The 26,514-nt window shown below is 42.2% G+C and overlaps 1 protein-coding gene across 4 annotated transcripts in view; it reads right to left on the minus strand.

The window, feature by feature from the left end:
* The window catches only part of ZNF609 (zinc finger protein 609), a 66,656-nt gene that overhangs the window by 8,882 nt on the left and 31,260 nt on the right, over positions 1 to 26,514 (minus strand). For all 4 annotated transcript variants that reach the window (XM_081337693.1, XM_081337694.1, XM_081337695.1 and 1 more), the window contains exons 3-5: positions 11,715 to 11,940; positions 4,008 to 4,095; positions 841 to 3,220 (exon numbers count right to left, since the gene is read on the minus strand). In XM_081337693.1, coding sequence (XP_081193819.1) covers positions 841 to 3,220; positions 4,008 to 4,095; positions 11,715 to 11,940 — 2,694 coding nt within the window. The remainder of the gene's footprint in view (positions 1 to 840; positions 3,221 to 4,007; positions 4,096 to 11,714; positions 11,941 to 26,514) is intronic.

Genomic DNA, 26,514 nt, shown 5'->3' on the forward strand with positions numbered 1-26,514 from the left:
CACCACGCTCTCAACGACCTTCGCAAGAAAGCGAAGGTTGGAGACAGGACGGAAGTTATTTAAAATAGCTGGGTCCAATGTAGGTTTCTTAAGGAGGGGCCTTACCACCGCCTCTTTCAAGGCGGCAGGGAAGTACCCTTCCCTTAGTGAGGCATTGATAACTGCTAGGATCCAGCTTTGAAAAATAAGTCTCTGTGGCAGCAATTCTGTATTCACACGGACCCCTGCCACCTCTGGGCTTTGGGGGTTTTCACCTACCATTCAAACCCCTCTCTGAAGCATGGCATAACATTCACCCAAATTCTTAAAATTCTAGTTACGTTAACAAGCAGAAGTAAATATACATTGTAAATTGGTCATTCCTACGGATTAACGCCACTTCATTTATTGCCACTGGCCTACTTTATTAAGACTGAGCAGCGAGCTGAACACATCTCATTCAGTGAGACGGCCCCGCTTTCGAAGCGCTGATCAAAGTAAAACAAAAGCTACACAATTCTTACACCTTTTCTGCTGTGTGCATCCCTAAACAACAGTCCCCTTTCATCTATTCGGCTGTCCAAAAATTAAACATTAATGTGGGTGGGGTGGGGGAGTGACTAAATACCATCCAGGGTGAATTAAATACCAACAAATCTGAACCAACCAACTATAGTTGCTCCCGCCATGCTTATTTTGGCAGAGATTCCAAGATCCGTAACTCGGGAAACCAAACAAGCATCCACATTAATGCTCTTCTCACTTCCTCTCCATGTAGTTTTCTGGACCCAGAAATCAGTCACCTTGACAACAGCCCCCCCCCCAGTTCAACCGCCCAGCATCCTCCTCCTCCTCATTTACCTGTCTGTACCAAAGCACTGGGTCCACCTCAGCCTGACGACCACAGTCCAAACCTGCCTTGGAGTCTGCCATCTCTTTGCCGAGATGGCTTTCATTTAATTTTCCCTTCAGACCTTCTATAGTCTGGCCTTGGAGTTTTGTGGAGTCCTCTAATTTGGGGATAATGACCGACTTGGCTACATCACTGCCTTGATCCTTGGCCTTATTGAGTCCGGGTTTGACCAGGTCAGTTAAGCTGGGCGCTTTGGTCAGAGTGGGTGGGAGAGAAGTCTTCTGCTTCCACTCCTCCTTGAGGACCACTTCTCTTTCCTTCAGTCCCAGATCCAACTTTTTGTCCAGCCCGCGCTGCTGCTGCTCCAGACTCTGGCGCTGCTTCTGCTGATCTTCGTACTGCTGCCGATAGGCTGGGTTAGTGCTGAGCAGGTGCGCGTGATAGCCTTGCTCACTGTAGCCATAGGGAGGCACGTAGGCATACTGGTTGTAATACAGAGATTGCATGTACATGTTGGACCTCTGCTGTATGACTGACGGCTGCTGGCTCGAGGGACCCAGCTCTGCCTTCTTCTCCTCACAACCCTCGTTCTTCACCTTCACCTCCGGGCTTGGTGGCTCCTCATCTTTCTTCAGCTTCAGCGCCTGGCTGTCTACGGACGTCTGGTTGATGGGATTAATGGGGCTGGGACTTGACTGGGCATAACCTGGTGAATAGTAGGCCTCAAAACCTTGATAGTAAGGCGATTCCTTGTTCTGAGGCTGAGAAGGAAAGAGGGCTTTCTTGGCCCCTTCCTTGGCCATGGGGTCAGGGTCCTTGACCTTCATGCTCTCCAGCTTCCCTTCCCCGTCCTCCCCTGCGTCGGAGATGTCAGAGTAGGCCGGGCTGTTCGTTTTCACAGAGCTGGCTTCGGCCCCGTTTTGGGTGACCACATGAAGCGGCGTCATGGACTGCGTGGGTGCCGTGCTATCTAGCCGGCTGGCCCCCCCGATGGACGGGCTTGGGGCGTTGTCGGTGAAGCTGTAGATTTTATCTGCCTCGGCTTTGATGCTGGCAAGGCGGCTCTGGTGGGGGTCCGAGGAGCCATTGAGAAGGCTCTCTCCCTTCGCCCCCAGATCACTGGGCTCCCCACGGAAGGGACTCTTGCCTTCCTCAGCCCGACCCCCTTTCCCAGGAGTCAAGGGGCTCTCCGCTTCCTTGGACTCTTTTTTTTTCTTGTCCTTCTTCTTCTTGTCCTTGACAGGGGTCAGTGTTGGGCTAACCGTGAAAGGCTCGCCCATTATAGTTGGCTTAGGCTGAATGGGCTTCAGCTGGGGGCTGTTAGGCATGGCCTGGACCACAGTTGTGGTGAGACCTGTGGAGGAGCCGGGGCTAGCAGCAGTGAACGTGGCCGCCTGGAAAGTGTAGATCTGGGGTGGAATGGCTGGGGCTATGGGCCGGGCAGACTTGATGCTCTTTGAGGTGATCTTCTCGGGCTTGCTGCTAACCAGTTTTTTCGTTTTTTCCTTCTCACTGGCCCTCTTCTCTACGGAGTCAAAGCCGTCATTGCTCGTCTCGTCAGGTATCAAAGGACCATCCTCAGAACCGTCGTTAGAAAGAGCACCAGAGTCAGGGTCTCCTTCGGCACCTAATTTCTTCTTGCAAGTAGCTTTGAGGTTGAACTTGCTGGATGAGGAGGGACTGTGTGGCTCTATCAGCCGCACTTTAGGGGTAGTCGAGCGGGCTGGTGAGAGAGACCCCTTCTGGCTCCCGGAAGCGCCATTGCAGTTGCTCAAGTCAGCTGGGAGAGAGGATTCCTCCCCATACTCACTATCCCCATCAGCCTCAGCCTTGCTGTCATCATCTGTGTGCGCATGGGCCTGGTGATACTTGAGTCCATTAATGTGCTTGTACTTTTTGCTGCAGTTGGGGTGGGGGCAGTCAATGAGGATAGGAGAGGGGCAGTTCCTGTCCAAAACGGCAGGCTCCACTTTGACGGCTGTGGTGGTGGCGGCGGCGGCTGCAGCGGCGGCAGCCGCCACGACTAAAGGTGTCGCCGCCGAGCCCATGGAGTTTGTGCGAACACGTTTGCTTCCCTTTGAGTCCTCAGAACTGGAATTCACTTCCATATCGGAGAGAGGCTTGCTCTTTCGCTTGGTCACGGATGAAGGACTGGCCTTGACCTCCTCCGAAGTGCCACTGGGGGGGAGGCGGTGCTCCGAAGAGTTCTGGCTGCCTCGGCGTCCTTTGCTGTTGGTCCCTGCCCGAGTCTTGCTACTATTGCTGGAGCCTTTGGTATCGGAGACTGTTGTGCTTTCGGCCATCGGTGGGTTGCTACTGGGACGCACACGCTTGCCTCTCCCTCGGCCGTTCCGCATCTCCAGGTCACTGGTGGGAGAGTCACAGAATCTAGGAGGTAAGAGAGCAGAAGTGAAGAATAAGCATTGAGTTTAGCCCTTGAGCCATTCTCTCTCTCTGCTTCCTGTGACACCCTATCTCCCAAAGCTAGAATGTTAGCACCAAGGCAGTGGTGGCATCCTAGGCGAGCTCAGACCTGACTTTTCCAGCTTTCAGTACCTTATCTCTAGCATTCAAAGACAAAAAAGAGGTTTCAGAATAAGCACAGTCCCCCATCTGACAGTCCTTGAACAATCCGTTGCCTAACCCAGGGGCAGGCAACCTTGGCTCTTTTATGACTCGTGGACTTCAACTCCCAAAATTCCTGAGCCAGCTCAGCTGGCTCAGGAATTCTGGGAGTTGAAGTCCACGAGTCATAACAAGGTTGCCTACCCCTGGTCTAACCTTTCCCAGTTCCTTTTAGTAATTCAACAAAAAGTAACACAACCGTTCCAACTGTCTCAGCTGAGACACAATACTGATTGGTTTCCTAGGTAGAAAGATGCCTTACCAGCTTCCCTATGAAAAAAAAATGAGAAGGCTTGATTACCCAAAGTATGTTTTCTTCAAAACCTGTAGCTGCTTGAGTTCTTATGTCACATTGATTTAAAAAAAAGTGGTGGATTAGGATATACGCTGCAAGGGGAAGAAAATGCACAGGCTGAGTTTCTCAATATTCCCTAAAATTAGAGTATTGTCCCTAGCAGACTCTCCTCTCACCCCACCCTGCCTACAGCTCATGAATGAGCACATTCTATCAGCATGCAGCAAAGAGAGTCTCTTCATCTGGTTATTTTACCTGGGTGGCGCCCAATCATGTTGTGTGCAATCCAGTAGTGTACCCACATATGTCTTATTCCTCCAGGTAACATTCACCACCAGCATGCCTGTGAGGAGGAGGAAGAGGAGGATTGTGAGTGCCCGGGTCTTTGGGGACAAGCAACATTTCCCCAACTTTTTCCCCCCGTCGTTCTCAACCACAGTACAAAAATATCCTGCTAAACAAGTCAGAGCAAGTGTGGGTGGTGACTAAAATTCTATGCAGCTACTAAAATCTATTCTGTGCAGCTAAGTCAGCAGGAGAACCTAGACAATATTTGCTTTGGGCTTCTTCATAACTACTTAATTCTTTCATATAGGAAGATCTTCCCTGCTCGAAAAGCCACTGACTTTGAGTTGGAGAGTAACCCCAGAATTGGAGACCCCAACTGATTTTTTTTTTAATTTTATTTTAATTCCATTTATATCCCGCCCTTCTCCGAACACTCAGGGCGGCTTACAAGCTTAGCTGATCCCTTATCCACAAACAAACCCATAAATCACCATTTTTTAAAAATCCTGGTGTATTGACATAATTATTTTCAAGATCTTATGGCAGAAGTCCTAAGAGTCCTAATTTGTCTAGTTCTTTAATTAGTTTATAATTTTCTTGGATCAGAGTTAGGCTGGGAAGGGGGTATCATGCATGACTCTGCTTTTCTTCCATCAGTCCCTAGCAACCACAGTGAGTCAAACCAGTTCTTCAAGGTAGTATGATGATTAACCCTGTTTACAGTAAACTACTTACATTTCTCTTATGGTCTGCTATTCTAGGATAACTGCCTTTGGTGTGTGTGTGTGTGTGTGTGTGTGTGTGTGTGTGTGTGTGTGTGTGTGCTTTCTGTTGAAGTGGATCAGCAAAACCTGCCTTGATTGCTCACACACTACCAGATCATTTTGAGCTGTCCCAAGTCAGCACCCCTCTCCATCCTGAGAAACAATGATGTCTCCTTTTCCTACTATTTGACTAGCTACTGTTCATAAAAGGGCCTGAAGAGGCTAATGGGAGAGAGATAATATGACCTCCCTTCCATAAATAGGGTCCTATGTCCTTTTGGTGCAAGTATACAAACAACAGCTATATGTGGCACTCATCTACTCTCTCTATTGCCAGCCTTTCCTAAATTACTGTTCAAAAAATCAGAATTAGTGAGGTCTCGTAATGAAAGACAAAGCATCACCAGCCACAAATTTCCTGTTACCAAAAAAAACCCCACCAAAAAACAAAGCCCTCCACTGAGTCCCACTTCATATTTTACATATACGTTAAGATCCATATACTGAAAACTAATTTTCATCTGAGCAATTTCTTATGAAATAAATACATCTGTTTACTAATACCAGTCACAGAACTTGGATTTCTATCCTGAAGATTTTGAACAGGGTCTTTTGTCAGAAAACGATTGTGTCCTATAATATCAGGCATTAGCAGAATTTAATTCATGCTGGCTCAGGAATTCTGGGAGTTGAAGTCCACGAGTCATAAAAGAGCCAAGGTTGCCTACCCCTGAAAACAGATGTTCCTTCGAATGACTACCTGCCCTGATTGTATCACAAAATCGCAGGTGTGCTCATGCAAGAATCTGGGAAAGCAATGTGGGCAAATCTCTAATGCTTTGGGGAGATTAGAGAGAACTATTTAGAATGGGAAGAATGCAAAACACTCCAGAGCAGTAAGATCAGTAGCACCTACTTCAGTCATAACCTCTATTTTTTTTCAGAAATTAACTATTAAGTATCTCTCCCTCTCAAGCCAAATCCTAGTCTACACTACAGAATTCTTTTTCTTTGGACCAAAATCTTCCAAGAGATAGAAACCTGATATTAGCATGTTCTAATATTAGACAGAATAGTACAGAAAGGAAACAATACGAACCAGAGCAACTTCCAGGAGATAAGGCAAAACAAAAGCAAGTTGGACCACATTTGAAATACAAAAAGAATACTTTTCTTTAAATTAAGATTAAACGAGCAAAAGTCGTTTTGTATGCTTTCAAATATTTAGAAAATGTCTCGCTTCCACCAAAAATCGTCATGTTTTGCTAACTCACACTCCTTCATATATTAATAGGAAATTACTGTGTCTGTTCAGCAGTTAATGATTTACAGACCTCATTAGCCCAATAAGAGTGGCCGATTACCAGAAATGACAAGAAGGTTATCTGAACATGGCTGTAGCTTCAACCATGTTGCCCTCTCCTTCAGCTTCTGTAGATATTTCACCCTGAAAAGCCTTTTCAAGTTGCAAAAGTTCATTTTGCAGGATTGGTCTGGTAAGATAATGGAAAATTATTCCTTCGAGGGGAAGCAGAGCACATGTGGGTGTTTGTACTTGAGGCAGAAAGCAAGCTGGCAATATGTGGCGTTGCAAGCACTCAGGCGTGCTGTGGAACACATTCTGGATGACTTTGGGCCAGTCACACACACACTCTCAGCCCAATCCACCTCACGGGGTTGTTGTTGTTCTTGTGGGGAAAATGGGAAGGAGTATTGTTGTGTGTTCACCGCCTTGAGTTTTTTTTTGTAAAAAAAATAATAACAAAGGTGGGATATAAACAAGGTAAATAAGTACAATTCTTTCCAATAAAATTCCCAGGCAGGGTTACACTCGAGTGGCAATACGGCAGAGAAAAAGGGATCTAGATTTGGATAATGGGCAGATGGATTTGGGAGACTTAAGTTCTATAATGCCAGGATGGATTTGGGGATGCAGGGGAGAGAGAGACCAATGGGGGCAAATCTTATTTTTGCTCCGGAAGTGGCTTAGAGGGAGGGAGGGGGATGAGCAGATTCCTCCTCCTCCTCCTCCTCCTCCTCCTCCTCCTCCTCTCTGTCCCCTTCCACTCCTCCTAACTAATGCCTTTCTCTCTACTCGGGGAGGGACCTCTCTTCCTGCTGCAGGTGTCGGCGTCAAGCGGGAGGCGCCAGCTTTTTCAAGGCAAGGCGGCTTTGTACAGTTTCACGCTCGGGCTTCACACGCCGCTTTCCCGCAGAGCCTTACAAGTTAATTGTGTGGCAACGCGCCAGCAGCTGCTTCCATCTCGGTGCTGGCAGGTCAGATTAGGAAGGACGTCCTGGCAACTTGCCCGCTGCCATGATCACAGGAGAAAGATGGAGAGCTCTGTAAAGCAGAGACCTCAGTGGTGGTTGAACTCACACACACACACACACACACACCCCACCACCCTCCCTTTTGCCTGCTGCTCTGGCAACCTAACAAAGCACAAGACTAATTGTAACTCCTGCCTGACACACCGTGTCCTAGATTTAACCTACCTCAATCAATCAATCATGCACACACAGGGGGGGGAGAGAGAGAGAAAACCTTCCCAGCAAATAAATGCGGAATTATTTTATGAAATGGAAGGTGATTTGCAAAGCAGCCTTTTAACCTGTCTGTCGCTGAAGAACCACACCAACCTCTGTTGGCGAAGAAAGCAGAGGGGGGAGAAGGGGAAGGACCGTTTCCTGCAAACTCTCGCAATTCAGGGCCGGCAATGACCCCAACAATTGGAATAATGATATGGACGGTTTATTATTGAGAAGCCACTAGCTGCTTTGAAAGAGATTTTTTTTTTGTGAAGCAATACTACAAGATAAAAACTTGATTTTAATAGGGCCAAAAAAGATATGAGCTGTCCTCCAAAAAGCATCCAGCAGTTCAGCTACCGAGCCAAAATTGTTTTGTGCTGGTATATAGGCTGGTTTGGTCAGATTTTCCAAAGTGCAGCCATTTTGTCACTGGGCAATTCAAGGAGAGAAGACTGTACCCGTTTGGCATTTTCCAAATTAAATATGTACTCCTTTCCTACATTATTATGGTTACGTATCTGTAACTCGGGAACTGCTGTGGTGTCCAAGTATATGATCTGCCAAAGAGACACTTCTCTTAGGAGCGTTAATGTCCCCAAAATTCAAAGGGTGATTTTATTGGGGGAAAAAAACTTTCATTTCACCTTGGGCTTCTGTTTGTGTTTGCTACCTTGTGACTGCACATGAAAACTAGCCTCATTAAGAGAGTCTTAATGAACCAATCCCACTTTGTCAACATTAGTTCAATGGGGTTTTTACTTCCTTATTATTTAAAGGGGGGAAAAAACATTTCCCCTCTCATATAACACACATTCTTTTGTGTCCTTTTAAGTTCAGATTTCACTTGTTTGTTTCAACCATGGCAATTTTGCTGTGCTTTGCTCTTACTGGACTGTCAGCCTAACTTCAAACTATTTTTAAAGCATCTAGGCTCTGAATACATAAACACTGTTTATTCAGCTTCAGTACTGGACTGGGTAATTCCTTCTTCCTCTTAAATTTTTTTTTAAAAAGCCACAGGTCTCTAGCGCCACAAAGAGAAACCAGAAGTGTGAGAGATGTTATTCTTTCTTTTTAAGTATCCTCCTTTCACCAATTTTAGCGTCCCACTGCCTATTACCATTAAATGTTGGGGAGGCTGGGGGGGGGAATGTGGATTTTATTTAATAGAAAAGATATTACAACACAGCTCCAGCGATGGCCACAGATGCTTTCGAACTGGCTGCAATTTGTACACTAGAGCTTCAACCACTAAGTTTCAGCTCTTGCGGCAGAATTTAATTATGCAAAATTCAAAGAGCTTGGCCTGCTATAAGCTTACAATGCAATGGCCTCCACACACACACACACACACACACACACACCTTTTCTTTCCACTGGAGACTTGACAGAACTGCCTGCCCTCTTTCAGAGAAAATGTATACCTCTCAAAACAAAAACAAAGAGAGAGAGAGAGAGAGAGAGAGAGAGAGAGAGAGAGAGAGAGAGAAATACTGCAACCCAGAGTGCTTCTCCTCCACTAGATAAAAGGGAAGGAGAGAGAATTGGAGGAAGACGCTTTTTTTTCCTAATGGTTGCTTTGTGCAGGAGCTGCTGTTGCCATGCAGTGATCCTTGTTGCTATGAAGATCTGTGTGTCAGACAATGGTTGTTGGTTTTTTTTTTTTAACTGCAAGCCCCACCGCTATTGGCCGAGACATTTCCCAGGTGAGAGGGGCAACGGTGCTTCAAGCCTCAGACTTTGAAGGTGGCGGAAACAGGTTTGCCTCCAACCTGGAGCAGGTCTGCGCCCAGCCGTCAAAACCCTTCCCCTTTCATTACTGGCTCCCCTCCAGATGGCATCCATCACAATTAAGAGGAAATGGGAGCCAGGCGGCTGGCAAGGCTGTGTGAGTGGAGAGGGCTGCCTTTTGGTATAATTAAATCCATTAATGATCTCAGCAGATCAGCACTGCGCGTAACCGAATTAGAGAAACTGCTATGATTGCCGTCTTAAACGTCTTTACAATATCCTTGCTGTTATTCAGCATGATGTATTTCTGTACGAGGCAGGTGAGCAGAACCAGCAGAACGGTAGTTAGAGGTCTTGTTTACTCAGCGAAAAGAGCAGATGGCCATGAAAAAGCTCTCTGTGGAGCCGCAAGGACGAGGGCTGCAACTTGCACAGAGGTCAATCATTTCAGAAGAGACAAATTTAGCCGTTAAAAGAGCGCTGAACCAGTGTTGTTTATGCCCATAGGAAACATTTCCACCCCTTTGCCCTCCTGCATAACCGGGGCATCCCTTAGACACAATTAAGGCAAAAAATATATATATAAGACAGATTTCTTAGTTAATTGGTTTGCAATCAGTTCAGATGCAAGAGTTCCAATTTATCAGAGTATCAATGAACTACATGTTTCATTGTACGGGAAACTGTGGCTTGAGCAAAACTTACAAATGGAGCCTTCGTTTTATACTGAAAATAAGCCTGGCGTCTAATGTCACGCGTGAACTAAGTCGCTAGGTAAGAAGCCCAAACACGCAAGCAACTGCATAAAAAAATCTTCGCTTTGCTGCCCAAACACTGATGTTGTTAGTGGTACTTGGCATCTGAAAGACTTGAGGGAAAGAGAAAAACCAGCATTTTTAAAAATCTTCTGCTTGCTCACCTAGAAAAGAGATTTGCTTGCCACGGATAGCAAAAGGAAATGAACAAGGATTGTGGGAACCTGTTTCCTGGCTTGGCATCATATATCATATAAGAGAAAGGCATTCATCAGGCAAAATTGTGTCACCTGAAATCCAAGTACCATTGTTAAGTAGGGAGCCACCATCTTGCCAAATACACAATTAGAACACACAGCAAAATAATAGTCCAAAATTGACCTAAAAGGATGCGAAGACTTTGTTGTGAGGATTACATTATTTCTCTGACAGTATGAACCATGGCACAGATGGAGTAATGTGGCAGACAAGAACTCTGCGTGTTTACAACGAGTGCAGGCTAAAAATAGTTAAGCTGCAGGAATCACAGAATAACCTCTAGGCAAGATCTGAAATTATAGCTATCCTAGAAAAGGGTAATTCCGCAAAAGTTCAAGACAGTAACAAGCAGGAAAGGATGAGTATCATCATCTCATTTGCCTCCTGAAGTAGTTTTCTCTGAAATACGTGGAATTTGCTCAGATCCTGATCAGCAGGTAGACCTTCTCGACAATTTCAAGAGTTCTGCTAGGGTGATGGAGCTTGGGTTTTTTAGGATACAAGTACCAGTGTCAAAACCTGACCAGTTTGACAATAGGTTGGCCCCTTCTTTCACCAACAGCTCAGGAACCGGTATTTCGAATTGCCACTAACAAGAAATAGCAACTTCCGCCTAAACGCAACTTGACATCTAAGAGAGCTATCAAATGGTGAAAGTAAGAAAACTCTGCACGAGCTTTCTATTTTTGTCTCATCCTGTCTGGCAGGTTTACCTATTCATTAGAATGTTTTTCAGTTACAGAGAAAAAGAAAGCAATCAGTGGAAACCCCAAATATACCAAAGATGATAAAGCTGAGTGATGAGATAGTTTGTTCTGATCTTCAGTCAGCCAGCTTCACACAAGCTCCTGAAGATACACAAGTGTGTGGGCCAAGTAAGTTTGGAAAGAACATTTGTCAGCATGTCTTTGTCTTTCCAAATTATAACCTCTCGGAATCTGTCAATTCCACTCTGACTGGCATCACATCAAAATGGATCAGTAACAGCCAAGGATATGCATTTTGCATCTCAGCAAGATGCTCCTTTGTATCACTCTCTCCAAAGATAATTGACTATCCCCCAATTGTTACTGGCTCCTTGCCAAGGCAAATCATACCTCTTCAGAAGTTTCTAAAGGGGAAGCTGCATTAATCTCTTGCGGCAGAGACAACAAAACAGAGTTTTATGGTATCTTAAAAATGGCATTTCTGTGGATCAGAGTCTGCTGAAGGAATAGTGGGAAAGCTGGTGGAAGAGGGCGTTCTAGCTTACGAAACAAAGGAAGGCACTCATTCATTTTTGAAACGGAAATCAAAAGTTTCTCTCCAATTTAGAATATTTGCCCATCTCACAAACATTTACACTGCGTTCAGAGGTGCAAATATTAAAAAAATTTAACTGAACAATGACTTGGAAAGACGGCTTTAGAAAATGCAAGCTTGATGCCAGCTTTAAACAAAGAACAGATTCATGAAGGAACAAAGCTTCAAATCAATGCATTCATCCTTTTGACTCTAGGACACAGAGAGCCACTGTATGCATATACACATGTAAACCTGCAAATTACAGTGGGGTGTGTGTGTGATCTACTACATTATATAGATCAAGTGACTAGCACTGGTCTAAAACAAGTATACTGAAGGACACCTACCGTCTTCTGTCTCCTGCCACACGATGCCTTCCAGATTAACGCTGGTGCCAGGTTCACAGGGGCCCAAGCAGTCTGGTTCAGTAGCTAGGGCCACATCACAGGTGTTCACCCCTACAGAGCGAGTGCGTACCATTATCTGCTCACAGGGTGATGAGATATCATGGTTAACAACGGGGACAAGAAGATGCAGTGGTAGCACTGCAGGGGTGGACACAGGAGACTCCATCTGGAAAAACAGAAAACGAAGCAGTCACAACCGAGGCATGCCAATGACTGAGGGATCCCTGGGTCCCACCACCACATGCATCTTCCCCAACCAGGGCCACACTTGATCTTACCTTCGGGAGTGGCTGCAGTAAGTTCTTATCTGACATATTTATCGGTGAAGAATTTTAGAGCCAGGGTGTCCAACACTGGAAACTTTAAGACGTGTGGACTTTAACTCCCAGAATTTTCTAACCATCCACGCTGAGGAATTCTGGGGAGTTGAAGTCCACGATGTTAAAGTTGTCAAGACTGGACACCCCTGCTTTAGACAGGCTGACTTGGCCATTCTGACCAGCTCTGGGAAAAGCTTTAACCTTTCCCCAAGAACAACACCTCTCAATTCATGACACAACTATATCCATTCTTCGGCACTTGTTCTCTCTGCTGTGCTGCCAAACTAATGGATATTCATCTGGAGAGAAAAAGAGGTAAAAATCTAGGCAGACAAGTTTATTTACATGTTTAAAACATTTATAGAGCTGCCCATCTTATATCAAACTGCCTCATGCACGTTTATGCCTGAAATTGTGCCACTTTAGACTTCAGATAGGATTTTCATATGGAACAAATGTTCCTCCTTGATAATAGGGTTCTTACACGCAGCAAACTAGCATCATAAACATATACGACTTTCTCCGTGACATCTAGGTTTTCCATCTGAGGGTACGCATCAAAGTCCAATCTCTTAAGTCTCTGCCTGGTGAAGGACTGGGGTTTCCTATGGAAAAGGCACTTGATGCCTGCCATCAAGTATTGTTATTTACCCAACCCAGAGATTTAACTGTTGCATATAGCAAAACAATCTCACTCTCCCAATTTAAGCATCCACCGGAAAATGTTAATAGATTTCTAGGCTGAAACATGAGCTGCAGTGTAAGAACACTGGCTGCTCACCCAGAGCGCACTCCTTCCATAAAATAACGCTTCGAGCTTGGCTATTGTTGTCCCTCGCATCATCAGCTAATTTAAGAACTCCATGACATGTCAACTCTGCAGTTAAGTGATGGTCTGAGTGTCTTTTGGTAAGTGCAGACGCATCCAGGGAGATAAAGCCTTCAAGATGTCACTCTGGGAAATCTGCCCGCCTGCTGCAGATTGGAGCTTGGCTTTTTGGTTTCAGATGAGCCCAAAGCTCATCCCCTTTGCCAAAAGATAACCGGCATCTTCTTTCCCATGAGTATTGGCGACCGTAAAATCAGAGGTTATTTATGGAACGTGACTGCCAACAGCCACACACACTCATTCAAGCTAATTCTGTTTTTGAACGGTTGCCAGATCCTTGGTTGCTGCAAATACTCTCTCTCTCTCTCTCTCCCCCCCCCCCTCTCTCTCTCTCTCTCTCTCTCACACACACACACACACACACACACAGGGCTAGCACTGTCTTTTTATGAAGCAATTAAACACAGTGAAATGGAGCAAGCTGAATCTTGCACGCTCATTGTTGCTTGTCCAGAACATCAGAGGAGCATCTATGCATTCTTTTTTTCTTCCTGCAAACATTTTTGCGAAGGGGAACAGTTGCAGCCCTGATTTATTAAACCCCTTCAACTGACAGGTACAGCCATGCCTAGAAGATAGTAGAATTATCTCGAAGCCCGCCAGGGCCTTTGCTGGACCAGGAAGAGAGGGAAATGCTTGTATTTATCCTTCGGTGCACACAATCTCATTAAATCTCCCCCGTCACATAAGCAATAACTGTGGGAAACAGCTGTCTACCCTCTGGCAAGGTTCGGTGCCCAAGAATGTAGGCACTGCTGAGTTCTGGGAATGGATTTTCACTTCCAGTCAAGTTAACACAGCAGGGAAAAAAAATCACCCCGAGTGTCACTGCCTGCTTGCCTACATTAGGCTCTTTTTCTTCTGTGTACATGTTTGCTCTGGACAGCTAGCCAAACAAAGCCGATCTTATCTGATCAACATTTAATACTGTCTGCCTTTTTAATCTGTAGTGATCGAGCTGGCTATGTTTGTCCAGGCAGATAACAGAAGCTATACCCTATTTTTTTAATTCCCAAGGGCAGTAAGCCATACCTCACTAAGCCATACCCTGACGTAACACCCCCATTTGCAGGGTGACTGCGTTCTTAGCATAACACAAATACCTTTCTCGCTCTCCTTGAGTTTGTCTATGTGTATTTGTGTCCATAGGGAATCCTGTTGAGTACTCCTGTGGAGGCATACTGATGCGGTTAGCTTTCTGCTTCACTTGAGGAAGGCACCAAGAATGAAGAATAAACATGGTGCCCTGTTTTCAACTAAGCAGAAATTCCAGGCTCTCCCAGCAGAAAAAACGAGGGCAGCGGGGGCAGCTAGACACTTCACCCAAGTCAGAACATAAGCAACACATCATTACAGCTTTATCACTGCTAAGATTCTGGAAAGAGAAGTCAATATTTATCTGATCAATTAAAGCAAAATTTAAAAGAACAAAAACAGTGAAGCAAATAAATACAATAATGCATGAACAGTTCATATACGTGAGGGTTTCCAGGCTAAGGAAGGCTGCATTAATCAAAGATGCCATACTGTTTCCCTTCTTTTTTTTAAAAGCAGCTCTGACAACAGTAAACAAAGGAAGTAATGTTTGATTTTAACACTACAAACTGGATTGATTCTCTGCTAAGGGCACAATGGGTGCAGTCCCAACATTGCTAGCTGAAGGTCAAGGTTTTACCACCGTATAGAATAAAGTAGAGACTTCTGCCTGGTGTTTGGGAGAGAAGGAAACAAACCTAATCAGCTGCTCCAGAAATCTTTATCCTCTAATCCTGAGCAGATGTTCGGTCCTTCTCAAGTATTACAGCAAAACATTTGGCAAAGAACGAGGGACCGTCAATTTGTCTTGGAAGATGGAAATTGGTTCACCGCAACACTTCCCTGGAGGCAGAGTTGGGGCACTTCTTGAAGTGTGTTTAGAGTCAGAAAAGTTGCAGGTTTGCAAACTGCTCGGCTGCTCTTCCTACTACGAAAGGTAATCAGTACTCAGCAGAAGACCGCTAATTGCCGCTCCAGCTTTGCTAATTATCATTTGGTCACGTTTGTAATCTGCATTAGGCCGCAGTGCATTATAAGCAGCTTGCTGAGAGCCATCTAATAAGTGGGATGCCTTTGTGGGATTTCATATTTCACTCTGCAGTGGAAGAAATCTACTGTCATTTATCAGCTGTTGGGGGCACAGGAGGAAAAGGGGACAGCGGCGGGCAGCTCAACCTCCCCCCCCCCTCAGCTTTTGAAAAGATGAAAGAAGAGACAGCGGAGGGAGGGAGAGAGAGAGAGCTCTTAAAGAATTTATGACACAATACATGCTGCTAACATACATCTGAAGGGGAGAAAAGGGGGAAGGAGTTTGTTGTTCTATCATTGATCAAGTTTCTGCCTTAACCATGTATGAACTGCAAATGAGAATAGGATGTTTATCTAAACAAGGATATAGGTATTAGTGAAAGTTTTTGACCTCTTTAGAACTATCTGTAATCCTGCAGTAGAACGACCTGTTGCTTTCTTTTTTAAGTCCTACAACAGAGAAGTTCTGATTAAACAAACTCCTTAACAATGCACTGTCAGGGGTAGGCAACCTCGGCTCTTTTGTGACTCATGGACTTCAACTCCCAGAATTCCTGAGTCAGCATAGCTGACTCAGGAATTCTGGGAGTTGAAGTCCATGAGTCACAAAAGAGCTGAGGTTGCCTACCCCTGCACTATGTCATGTCTTTATTGAAGACACTCAGCATTTATGATCTTTGCTGGGGAAAAAAATACATAAAAGCTTTAGATTTAGCCTGTCGTTAATATTATATTTTAAAAATTGAGCTGCTGTTCTGTACGCATTTTTGTCACTTTCGGTTCCACTGTCTTTCCCTCCCTTTTTTGTGTCTTTCCCCCCTGTATTCTAGAATAAATAAATAAACAGAAGGTTCACATTAGCACTTGCAAAAGTTCTAGACAAATGGTGTTATCTTTAAGGGGAGATGTCACGTGACACTAAATGCTGATGCTGAAATCTTTCATGAAGTACATTGGTCGCAGAAGTGTAATGTACCTTTTTATTAAATTGCAGTTATGGATACAAAATGCAGGCACCTATGGGATTGTAAATTAACTTTAATAATTAGTAGATTTTATTCCTTTTTTCTGTCGAACACTGGCTAGAAATTATGTTGCTAATAATTGGTTATTAACTGCCACTAAATTTCAGTGATGTAATTTGAGGGTGCTCTGGGAATTGCAAAAAAGAAAGAAAAAAGAAAGAAAGGGCGGTTTAGAAGTGGTAAAGGCTGGCAGTTATCCAGCTGCTGTTATAGTGTGCTTTAAATAAACACTCTCCACCCTTCTCTTTCTTCCTATTAAATGACATTTATTTTTTTATGTATGTTAAGATTTGTGTGTCGCCCATCTCATCTAAATGACATGGGGTTACAGGACGCAAAATGGAATTGTTACATGTCTAAGCTGTCCTATGCATATATCTATAATTTGCATTCTGCTGCAGTGCTCTTAACAATTCACTGCAACGTTTTAGATTTCAACTTTAATGTGAGTTATAGCCAACTGAAGAGCACAGGGCATTATGATACTATTTGCTCTCTGTAAGAACGAGATGAAAGCATTTCAAGATTAAGTAAACATCAAAGCACCAGATGTATCTCCAGTGCCAAATATTTACATTGCCTCCTCTGAACCTAGTCCCCTACAGAGGTATGTGGGATTAATATTCTCATATTCCTGTACAGTTTTTTCTATTTAATACAAAGCCAATTTATTAAATCAAAGAACCTGTGACACTTGTGACAATGAGAGTTGCCTCATGGAAAGTCTGATGTTTGAACACATTTGGTCTAATCAAAAAAGGTATATTTTAGAATGCTAACCCTCATGTAGTATCAATTTAGCATACTAGCGACGTAACGTATATATTGTTTCTCATTAGATTACAGAATACATTTTGTCACGGATGTGAACAATTCTTACCTTCTGCACCTTTTTTTTTAAATCATGAGGTTTAAACATGAAGTTTAAAATATTAGATACAGAAACAAGGCAGTGGAGATACCGAGCAACTCAAAAACAAGCAAGGACAGTCAGTCCTTCAGGACAGAATGTGGCATGCAACCTGAACCACCTTAATACTAATACCAGCGAGAAGTAAATGAAAAGCTGATAATTTCATGATCATTACTAAACAATGGGGGGAAAACCCCCCCCGCTCCCCTCCCCCCCAAAAAATCTGCAAGTTTTGGAATCGTGATCAATCCGTAGGAAACTGCAAGGACTCAATAGCTTTATTCATATAAGTGTATTACAATGTGAAAAACGTTAATGCTCATGGCAAAATTTCATGTATTTTTCCCCCCATTCAATTAAAAGTTAAATGTAGCTCACGCACAGAACACAATGACAAGATCTCTTATCACACCGGCACCTGTGGGTGGTACAAGAGCCATGCCTCACTCTGTCACGCAGTGTCTTAAGATGTACATATTCCAACTGTCACTGTCAAGGATGCCTTGTACTATAATTGCTGTGTGTGGCAACATCATCTCAACCGCATTACTGTGCAATTTTAAACACAGTACTATTTTAAAAGGATGTGGAATAAAATTTGCCTTTATACTTTTTTTTTTTTGGCTGGCAAATGCCTGGACAGTAGTGTTAGCATTTTAAAATCTTATTTACAGCAGGCTCTGCGAACACTTCCACCACATCTCAAGTTGCGATTATGTTTAAGAGGATACATTACTTCCTTCTCATAATCAACATTGCAAACAAGATGGGAAATTATTCCCATCAAAGGTATGCAGTTCTAAATACAGATTTGTTCGTTACGATGACTCCAACGTCATAATATTTGCTACAGAAACTGCTAAAATGGCCAAGCCCTTCTCATTTTATTAAATAGCTTGTAAATATTATTTAATAAAAGCAAATGCAATTAGCATTGAGGTGACTGAATCTTGATAATCTATTTTATTCATATTCTAACAGCTGTGTTGAATTAAACATACTTCAATATACAAACAGTAAAAGGTGCCTCCAATACTTTTTGTGTAACTACATTGACAAGTAAATGTAAACATACGTGTAGCTTCTTAATTTAAAACTGCTATTTAGTATTACATAAAACTCCATAATTTAGTTTTAATTAACACAGTCCTATTAATTTTTGACAGATTGTTGCAAATCCAAGTTAAATATCGGTACATGAACTGCCAATGTGTGTGTATGTATAGTATGTGTGGATATAGATATAAATTAAAAGCTAATACCTGAATACTGACTGGCTGTATGACAAGGTGTTCCTACTACACTGGACTCCGGAACGACAACATGGGTTACAAAAAACATTTGCTTTTATTCAAGCCTACAAGATATGGCCTAAATTAGACATGATGTCTTTACCACCTTAGCATTACCAACATTCTCCTTAGTTGGTCCATCTACAGACGCTACAAGGAATGTGTTTGGAGAGACCAGCTGTCATATTTATGGTTGATAAGGTCATTTCAGGCAACATATTTGGACCAGTCTTCAGTTAATTGGCATGACTACAGAGTAATCATTTTGCAAACTTTCAGCAAGGCAAAGACTATTTCAACCATCTGTGTGTATCCAGGGTGTGGTCTCCAGATTCTTTTTTAAGCTTGACTAACAGCCAGGGTGATTTCTTAGTTGCTGCAACTAAAAGCCACATATGCTTATCAGGAACTAGATCCATCCCTTTCCTCTGTCTTGTGATGAGTTAAAAATTGTACACATTTAAAGTGTAAGTTTGGACTCTCCTGGAATGGCTATTATTTTCCTTGAAAATGTTGTTCCTTGTCCTTCTTGCTCATAAGACCTCTTCCTTCATAACTGTTGCTTTTAAGACTTAAAGGAACAGTGTGAAAGTACCTGCAGATTTGGAGAAAGTATATTTTACAGTGAGTACAGGTTCAATGTTACCGAACACCCCCAGGGAAAATCAAAGAGATGGAGAAATACAGTAAAAACAAAGCAAAATAAACACAAACTACTTCTTTTGGATGCGATTCCTCAAATTGCAGGGCACGTGGGCTGGCTTAATACCTTGTCTCTCTAACTCTGGCTTTTTAAAGAAATCACCAATGGATTATGAGCGAAGAAAAAAAAATCCAATTTATATTTCAAAAGTGGCTTAACCGTTTCAAGCTGAGCTTAACCCAGCACAAAAGAGAAAATGTGATGAACAGACTGGCTGTAAGTGAGTCACACAGACTAATCCAATATGAACATAACTCAAGGGCTGTTTCTAGGAAGAATCTTCTTTTTCTAGTTCTGTATAATTAATACTTGAAAACTTTCTTTTATCATTTGTTCTCCATTAATTACAGGTAGTCCTCGACTTACAATAGTTCATTTTAGTGACCATTTGAAGTTACAACGGCACTGGGAAAAAAATGACATGACCATATTTCACACTTATGACCGTTGCAGCATCCCCAGGGTCACGTGATTTATGTCCAGATGCTTGACAACTGACTCACATTTATGGTGATTGCAGTGTCCTGGAGTCATGTGACCCTTTTTGCCAACTTCTGACAAGCAAAGTCAATGTGGAAACCAGGTTCATTTAACAATCATGTTGCTAATGTAAGAACTGCAGCGATTCACTTAACAACTGTGGCAAGAAAAGTCGTTAAATGGGACAAAACTCACTTAACAAATTTCTCACTTAACAACATCAAAGTTGGGCTCAATTGTGATCGTAAGCTGAGGACTCCTTGTCGTTTCATGCACTTCTTATTTCTTGTATGTTCCATTTTCTTACTATCAAGTATTTTTTTTTTGGAGAGGACTGTGTTCACCTCTCCCATTAATTCATTCTCCACTTCAGAAAAAGCTTTATACAGCTGGAAGCTTATGCTATATTAGCTAAAAAGATTAGCTATTTTCCACCCTAACATTAAACATAAAACCAGGGTTTTATAAATACAATTGGCAGGGTGAAAATGAGGCCATCCACGGCAACTGTGGCAAGTTCTCTCTACCGTTCTCATTTTCACTTCCCCTTCCTAGCCGTATCCAAAACAACACATCATAGTTGGTGCTTTAAAGTGAAACTGGGGGTTTGCCTCCAATTATGACGCATAGCCCTGTTCTTAACTAAAGGGAAAAAGCATGGTTCATTGATCTTGGTGTGATAGCAAACAATGAGGAAAACAAAACCAATGTGCATGAGAAGTGTTCAACTGGTCAGAATATTGAGATACTGAGATATCTACTAAGTAGATTGTACAACTGAGATAGTATGACATATCCTCCCACTTTCCTTAACTAGCCACCCAGAACTAGATGTGCAATGAGAAACCAAATAACTGCAGAAAACAGTTCCAAGGGGAGAAAATGTAGAATAACTCCATCCTCCTCTGAAGTGCACAACTTGCGAGTACTGGGGCATGCATATCATAACAAGTTGGAGGCTTTCATAATTAATAGAGTGAAAGAAGATGTCTTTTCCTGCCTGAGGGATAAACAGCTCTGAAATTATGTTGTCTTGCCTACTTAGAGACTTTAGAACGCCAAACATCTTTTGCTTCAAAAACTTAACGTATTTTATAAATTCTCCTCCAACCTGTACACAGCATGTGGGTTAAAATTTGCAGCAACACTGCATTCTAATTTGTTCTCTCTGGGTCTCTACTGGGACAGGGCACAGAAACTTCTACAGAGATACCAAAAGTTTTGACATGTGTCCCTGCGTCAGGGCTTCCCGGTATGGGTTGAGGAGAGATTTTTATATTCACTAAATTTTTATTTTTTTTAAATTTCTAAAGAGATTTTAGCAAGATGGTGACATTTTATATTAGGACTGTTGAGCTGAGTTAAAGGACTGATTTTTCCATCATAAAGAACAAATCATGGGAGAGGAAAGACCAACCCAGTATAGCAAATAATTTTCTCCATTTAATCTGTGCCCACACATTAAAGCTTGCGTAATCTGTTCCTTTTTTAAACAAGTCACAATGGTGGTTTTAGTGTCCATCATCCTGGGCTTGGAAATTAATCTGGGCTAGGCCTTAGATTAAGTCTATCTTCTACTTTGGATAGAAGTTCAAGGGAGGATTTCTGGGCTGTGGGAAAGAATGGAAGGTTGAAAAAAAAAGATAATTAAAGAAAGCAATACGACAATATGGTCACCCAAAAAGCTGTATGAGGATATTCGTATGATCTCCAGAAGTGGAGTTTGCTTTGAAGAGCTTCTATACGATTTTGCCATCCTAATCTAGATACTTTTACGCCATTTTAAACTGAAAAATAGGAAAAAAAGAAAAGAAAAGAAAAAAAAGTATAAGACTCTCCACTTAAGTTTCACTGTTCAGTAGGAATTTGTACCATGACTCTTTAACTGCTTTGGTAAATATCGCAGCACTTCAATCAACTTTAGACTCCGGAGTTATTGAGATAAGGATACTGATATCACGGCACCATGAAATCCCGACATGTACTTGATGAAGCAGGCATTGTGCAGGCATTGAAGTCACAGGACCACAAGTTATAGTAGGTACATTAGTTTAGGCAAGTCCAAAGCGCCTGAAGGCAGGACAAGAAGCAACGGATGGAAACTAATGAGAGAGAGAAGCAACCTAGAACTAAGGAGAAACTTCCTGACAGTGAGAACAATTCACCAGTGGAACAACCTGCCTCCAGAAGCTGTGAATGCTCCAACACTGGAAGTTTTTTAGAAGAGACTGGACAGCCATTTGTCTGAAATGGTATAGGGTTTCCTGCCTGAGCAGGGGGTTGGATTAGTTGACCTCCAAGATCCCTCCCAACTTTATTATTGTTGTTGTTGTTGTTGTTGCTGCTGCTGCTCTCTGGGTCTGGACACTAATTTTTATCCATACAAATGTTGCTTGGACACATACTCAATATGGATGCTTCAAAGCTTTGTTATCTTTTAAGATCACATGATGAGCAGATGTTTAAAAAGTGCATTTTGGGATTTAGAATCTGTTTTCCTTTGATTCTGGAGGGTTTAACCAAAATAAAAGGAAAATATACAGGAAAATGTTTTATGTTTTGCTAGGGGGGTGGATAGTGGCTTATCATTATTTGGAGAAGCATATTATTTGCAACTTCAACACATGCAAAGCACCATCTTAATCATTTACAGCAGAGCAGGTCTGCTCATCCAACTCTTTATATAATGTGGCTGAATAATCATTTCACAAACTAATAGTGCGACTACACTAACTATACAGAACAACCACGCATAAACATCTCACGTGAGTTGTTTAGTCACAGTGTGTCCAAAACCAATAAAAATAAGAGTTGCTTTTCCATATGATCACAAAGAGCTTTGGGGCTCCCACAAGAAAGATGATCTGGTTGCAATTCATGGCAGATAGTTTTCCTATCGCTTGTTTGCACTGTGTGACTTTGCCACCCACAAATTCTCCCGAGTCTAATGTTTGCACTTCTTATTTGCTTGCAATGCAAACAGGGAGTTACATGGATCACAGCAAATTATAGCTTTTTGAGAAGCACGAGCCTTTCTACACATTAACCAATTTTCACTCTGCGTAAGAATGGAAGCCATTTCATAGGGCTGCCTATGTGAATCACCATTTCTTCATATTAATGACAATTCCCTTTTGGTATTGAGAGGAAAAGAACACTCCCTAGCAACTGAAGGGTAGAAATCACCATCCTGAAATGGGCATGTTTTTTGTAATCATATAAACCAGGGGTCCCCAACCTGTGAGCCATGGCCCCACTACCAGGCCATGGCCTCTTGGCCACCGGGCCACTTGAAGGGATGGCCAGTGCATGTTTGTATGCATGCGTGCACTCGCCCCCCCCCCCCCACTTGCCAACAAATTCGGAGTGCTTGTGTATGGTTAGGAGGGCACTGACTTTTCTAGGCTGCCCTATCTATGTTTCCTGGTAAAATACATGGGGAAATCCCACTGCAGGAAAATTCCACTTAGGGAAATTGATTGTGGCACGTGTGCTATAGGTTTGCCACCACCAGCTTAAGGTATGTATGGAAATTCTATCTGGGGCCTAAGTGTGTTGAAGCTGGATCACCTATTTCTGCAACTACAGAACTCTAAATAGCTAACACTACTCAGATCCCAGTAGGAAAATTACGGTCAGGAGAAAGAATGTCAAACATAGGAATATTTGCAATGATCACCCACTGGTTGACTCATTATAATTGCAGTTCACTCTTTCCTGTATGGTTTAATAGCTTCTGCTATTGCTGCTTCCTGATTTACTATGTTAAAAGCATTCATTGCACCTGTTGTAATTTCTCCATTCTCTAACTCTTCCTGGTTAGCTGCATATAATACCACTTGTAGAGGGCTGGTATATGGATTTGTCACAGTCTTGCTGCTAACCAACCCTACCAAACAAACAGTCTACTACTGTATTTCAGAACAGCATAATGAGACGGGCTTGCCAATTTAGTGCAGGCAATTGCCTTTTCTCCCAAAGCTGGATCTAGGTTTTAGAACTGTTGAGAAATTAAGAGATGGAGGGAGGACAGGATTGTCCTGGACCTGGTACAGAAACATATTAAAGGGATGTTTTCTTTTTTAAACACCAAGATTTGCCAAATGCATCAGTTATTGGATTGGATTAAACGATACAATGAAGGAAGGATGTGAAAAATCACGACATTCTGTTATTATTCTGCTGTGAATGAGCAAATGTGATTATTATTATTTTTTTGGCATCTTGCTACAAGAACTTTTTGAATACATTGAATCCCTACATCATCTAAGCTATTTACTCCATCAATATTGGACCTTGGAATTTATCCAACACAATCATTATATAACAAGATACAAATGGAATAATTCATCTATTCCTTTGTTTTTTCCATTTCGCTTGCCCAGTCTGGAAATTATCAGATATTCCATTTAACCTTTCCAATTCTTCTATTCTCAGAATGAACAATCAACACCATCAAATTCTAGCTTTGTAATGTTCTCTGGCTTCTCCGAAAAACAGCAAGACAAAATACATTTAGCACAAACCAAGAAAGAAAAGTATAATTATTTGCCATTTCGTACAGGCTATCAGAAAATCAGGCCTCTTCCACTTTTATTGAAACCAAATGTATGATATGCCATTCTTGTGCTGCCTAAATAGAGTATCATTTGAGAAATATACTCCATATAATGAAACAGCAATCTGTAAATGTAAAACAATAAACATTGGTATAAAAATGCCTAGGTCAGGCAACCAATTACACAATAGGTACTAGGATAGGGGAATAAGCATACATTGTTCTGGCCACAATTTGACTAAACAAAAACTTTCTGAATAGTTTTCAGTGCCTTGTTGTTGTTTTTCTCTTGTAAATCAATGGCAATGGGCCCAATGGCAAAAAAAATGTAGTTACACATTATTGTTTCATTAGCAGTACCACAAGATGAGTGCTAGAGTAAGATATTATTAATAGAATTCCTTTTACCAGGGATTAGGGTAACCACCCACACACAGCATTAATCAAATATGAATTCAGAGCACTTCCAAAAGATGTAATTTTTATGGACACCAATAACTCCATCCAAAACACTCTTTACAATATTTTATTTAATTGGATAAATCAGTCACACAAATATAGCTAACAGACTCGCCACCTATTCTAGTCTTTAGCCAATAGAAACAATACCTCCAGGTTTAGGATAACAAGAGTTATTCTATAGACTGGAAGGGTGTACCCAGTTGCTAGTTTTAAGACTTGAGTAGCCCCTAAAACAAGACGTTAATTTTGTCAGATTTTTAAATGGTCTGAGCTTAAAGCAGCAGACCCCAATAAGATTACCACAAACAATATACTGTATGGCTATTAGTATCGATGGGGCAGCAGATTATTAAGCTCAACTAAAAAGCAACTTTTTCAAGATTTAATGTTAGGCTGACTCTTACTTAACAAAAGCATGTACTCAAGAAATGGGGGACTACTTACTGCCATCAACCTAGCACGTCTGTTTCTTCCTCCAATTTTAAAATCCCATTCCTCTTCTTCCAACAGCTTTGCCAAATATACATTCAGCATATAACTTGAACAAATAAAAAACAGTGTTCCACAGAATTGGCCTATCTGAGAAACAAAGCCCAAGCAACATTCCATTAACCGTACTTGAGGGCCAAGAATATCCCGAGCAGAGCAAGGTGCAATTGTAATGTTGTCAATGTAGCTCTGCTGGCTGAAAGGAGGCGGGGAGGTAAAGCAATGTGTTACCAAACAATTATCTCTCCATGGTGCATTATCAGATTGTTGTACAGTTTATTTAGCAAGGAAAACCAGAGCAAAGCAAATAACATAAAGGCAAACATCCCCAAACTTTAGGACACTGGCCTAACTTTCCTGGCTTCATCATTCAATTTTTTTCACAGGGGGCGGGTGGGTAATGTCTGCAACCGGATAATTGAAACTGGATGTGGTTTAAATTAAGCACTAGCAGACTGCTAGCTTCATCTCCTTCCTCCATCAATCGGTCCTTGCTTGCTCCTTGCTAAGCTACTCCCCAGAATTCTTTGATGGACGTGTTCGGCAAGGATCCAAGCACATGGATGTTTGGAAAGATGTGGCACTCTGGCTGTAAAAAGCATTTTTAAAATTAGAACACAGAGAACTTTAGCACAACCAGTGCGTGGAAAGAATGTCAATAGGCTTTTTCCATGATTTTATACCAAGGAATAAAATATTTTTCTAATAAAGGAGTTGCTGCTCCTAAGTACAATGATTCGTGTAAGACAGACGCCTGTATTTTGGAGTCGTGAAGAGAGCTTTCTTGATCTATCACATTTCACTAGAGACACAAAAATCTACATGTTGCTAGAATTCTTTTTAACCTAGATGGTCTTATCCATGAAACGCACTCTACTCCTAAATGGCAGCGAGTTCATTCCAAAGCGCACAAAAAAGGAAAAAGGAAAAAGGAGTACAGTAGCTTCCGTCTGTTCAGCAGATGTGAAGGGATGATTCCATGCACAAAGAAGAGCAGAAACCAAGCATGCAGTTCATGGTTATAGCACGTTGTTGCTCTCATTCCTATCCACAGGATACTCAGATTTTGCCATTAAAGGAGAGCTACAAAGCAAAAGGCAATTCCTTTCCAATCGGAAGAATCCACTATCCTCTCACCTACATGCCAACTTTATTCGATAACATATCCAGTCAACTCCAGAATTCTGACTGCATCATACAGTCTGTAAGAGCTTTGATCTACCATTGTTGAAAAAGTTTTAAAAAATGATTAACAACAAAGCTCTCGTATTTCTCAGAACAATTACCGTATGTGATTTCCAAACTAGAGTTAAGGAGCGAAAAAGAATAGAGCTTTAACAAGTGATAGGTATTAAAATAGTAACAAAGTCTTTGTAGGCCACCATGCTGAATGAATGGGGTGGAATGAATAGGGTGACAGGAGAAAGACCGAATAGATTGGAGATATCAAAGGATTAAGCAGATGACTGAGATCTGAGACGGCATTCACCATGTCAAGCCAAGATTTTAAACTACAGTCTATTGAACAAGCCAGAGTTGCATGGT

The sequence above is a fragment of the Vipera berus genome, assembly GCF_964194415.1.
Source record: "Vipera berus genome assembly, chromosome: 12".
NCBI classification, from domain to species: Eukaryota; Metazoa; Chordata; class Lepidosauria; order Squamata; family Viperidae; genus Vipera; species Vipera berus.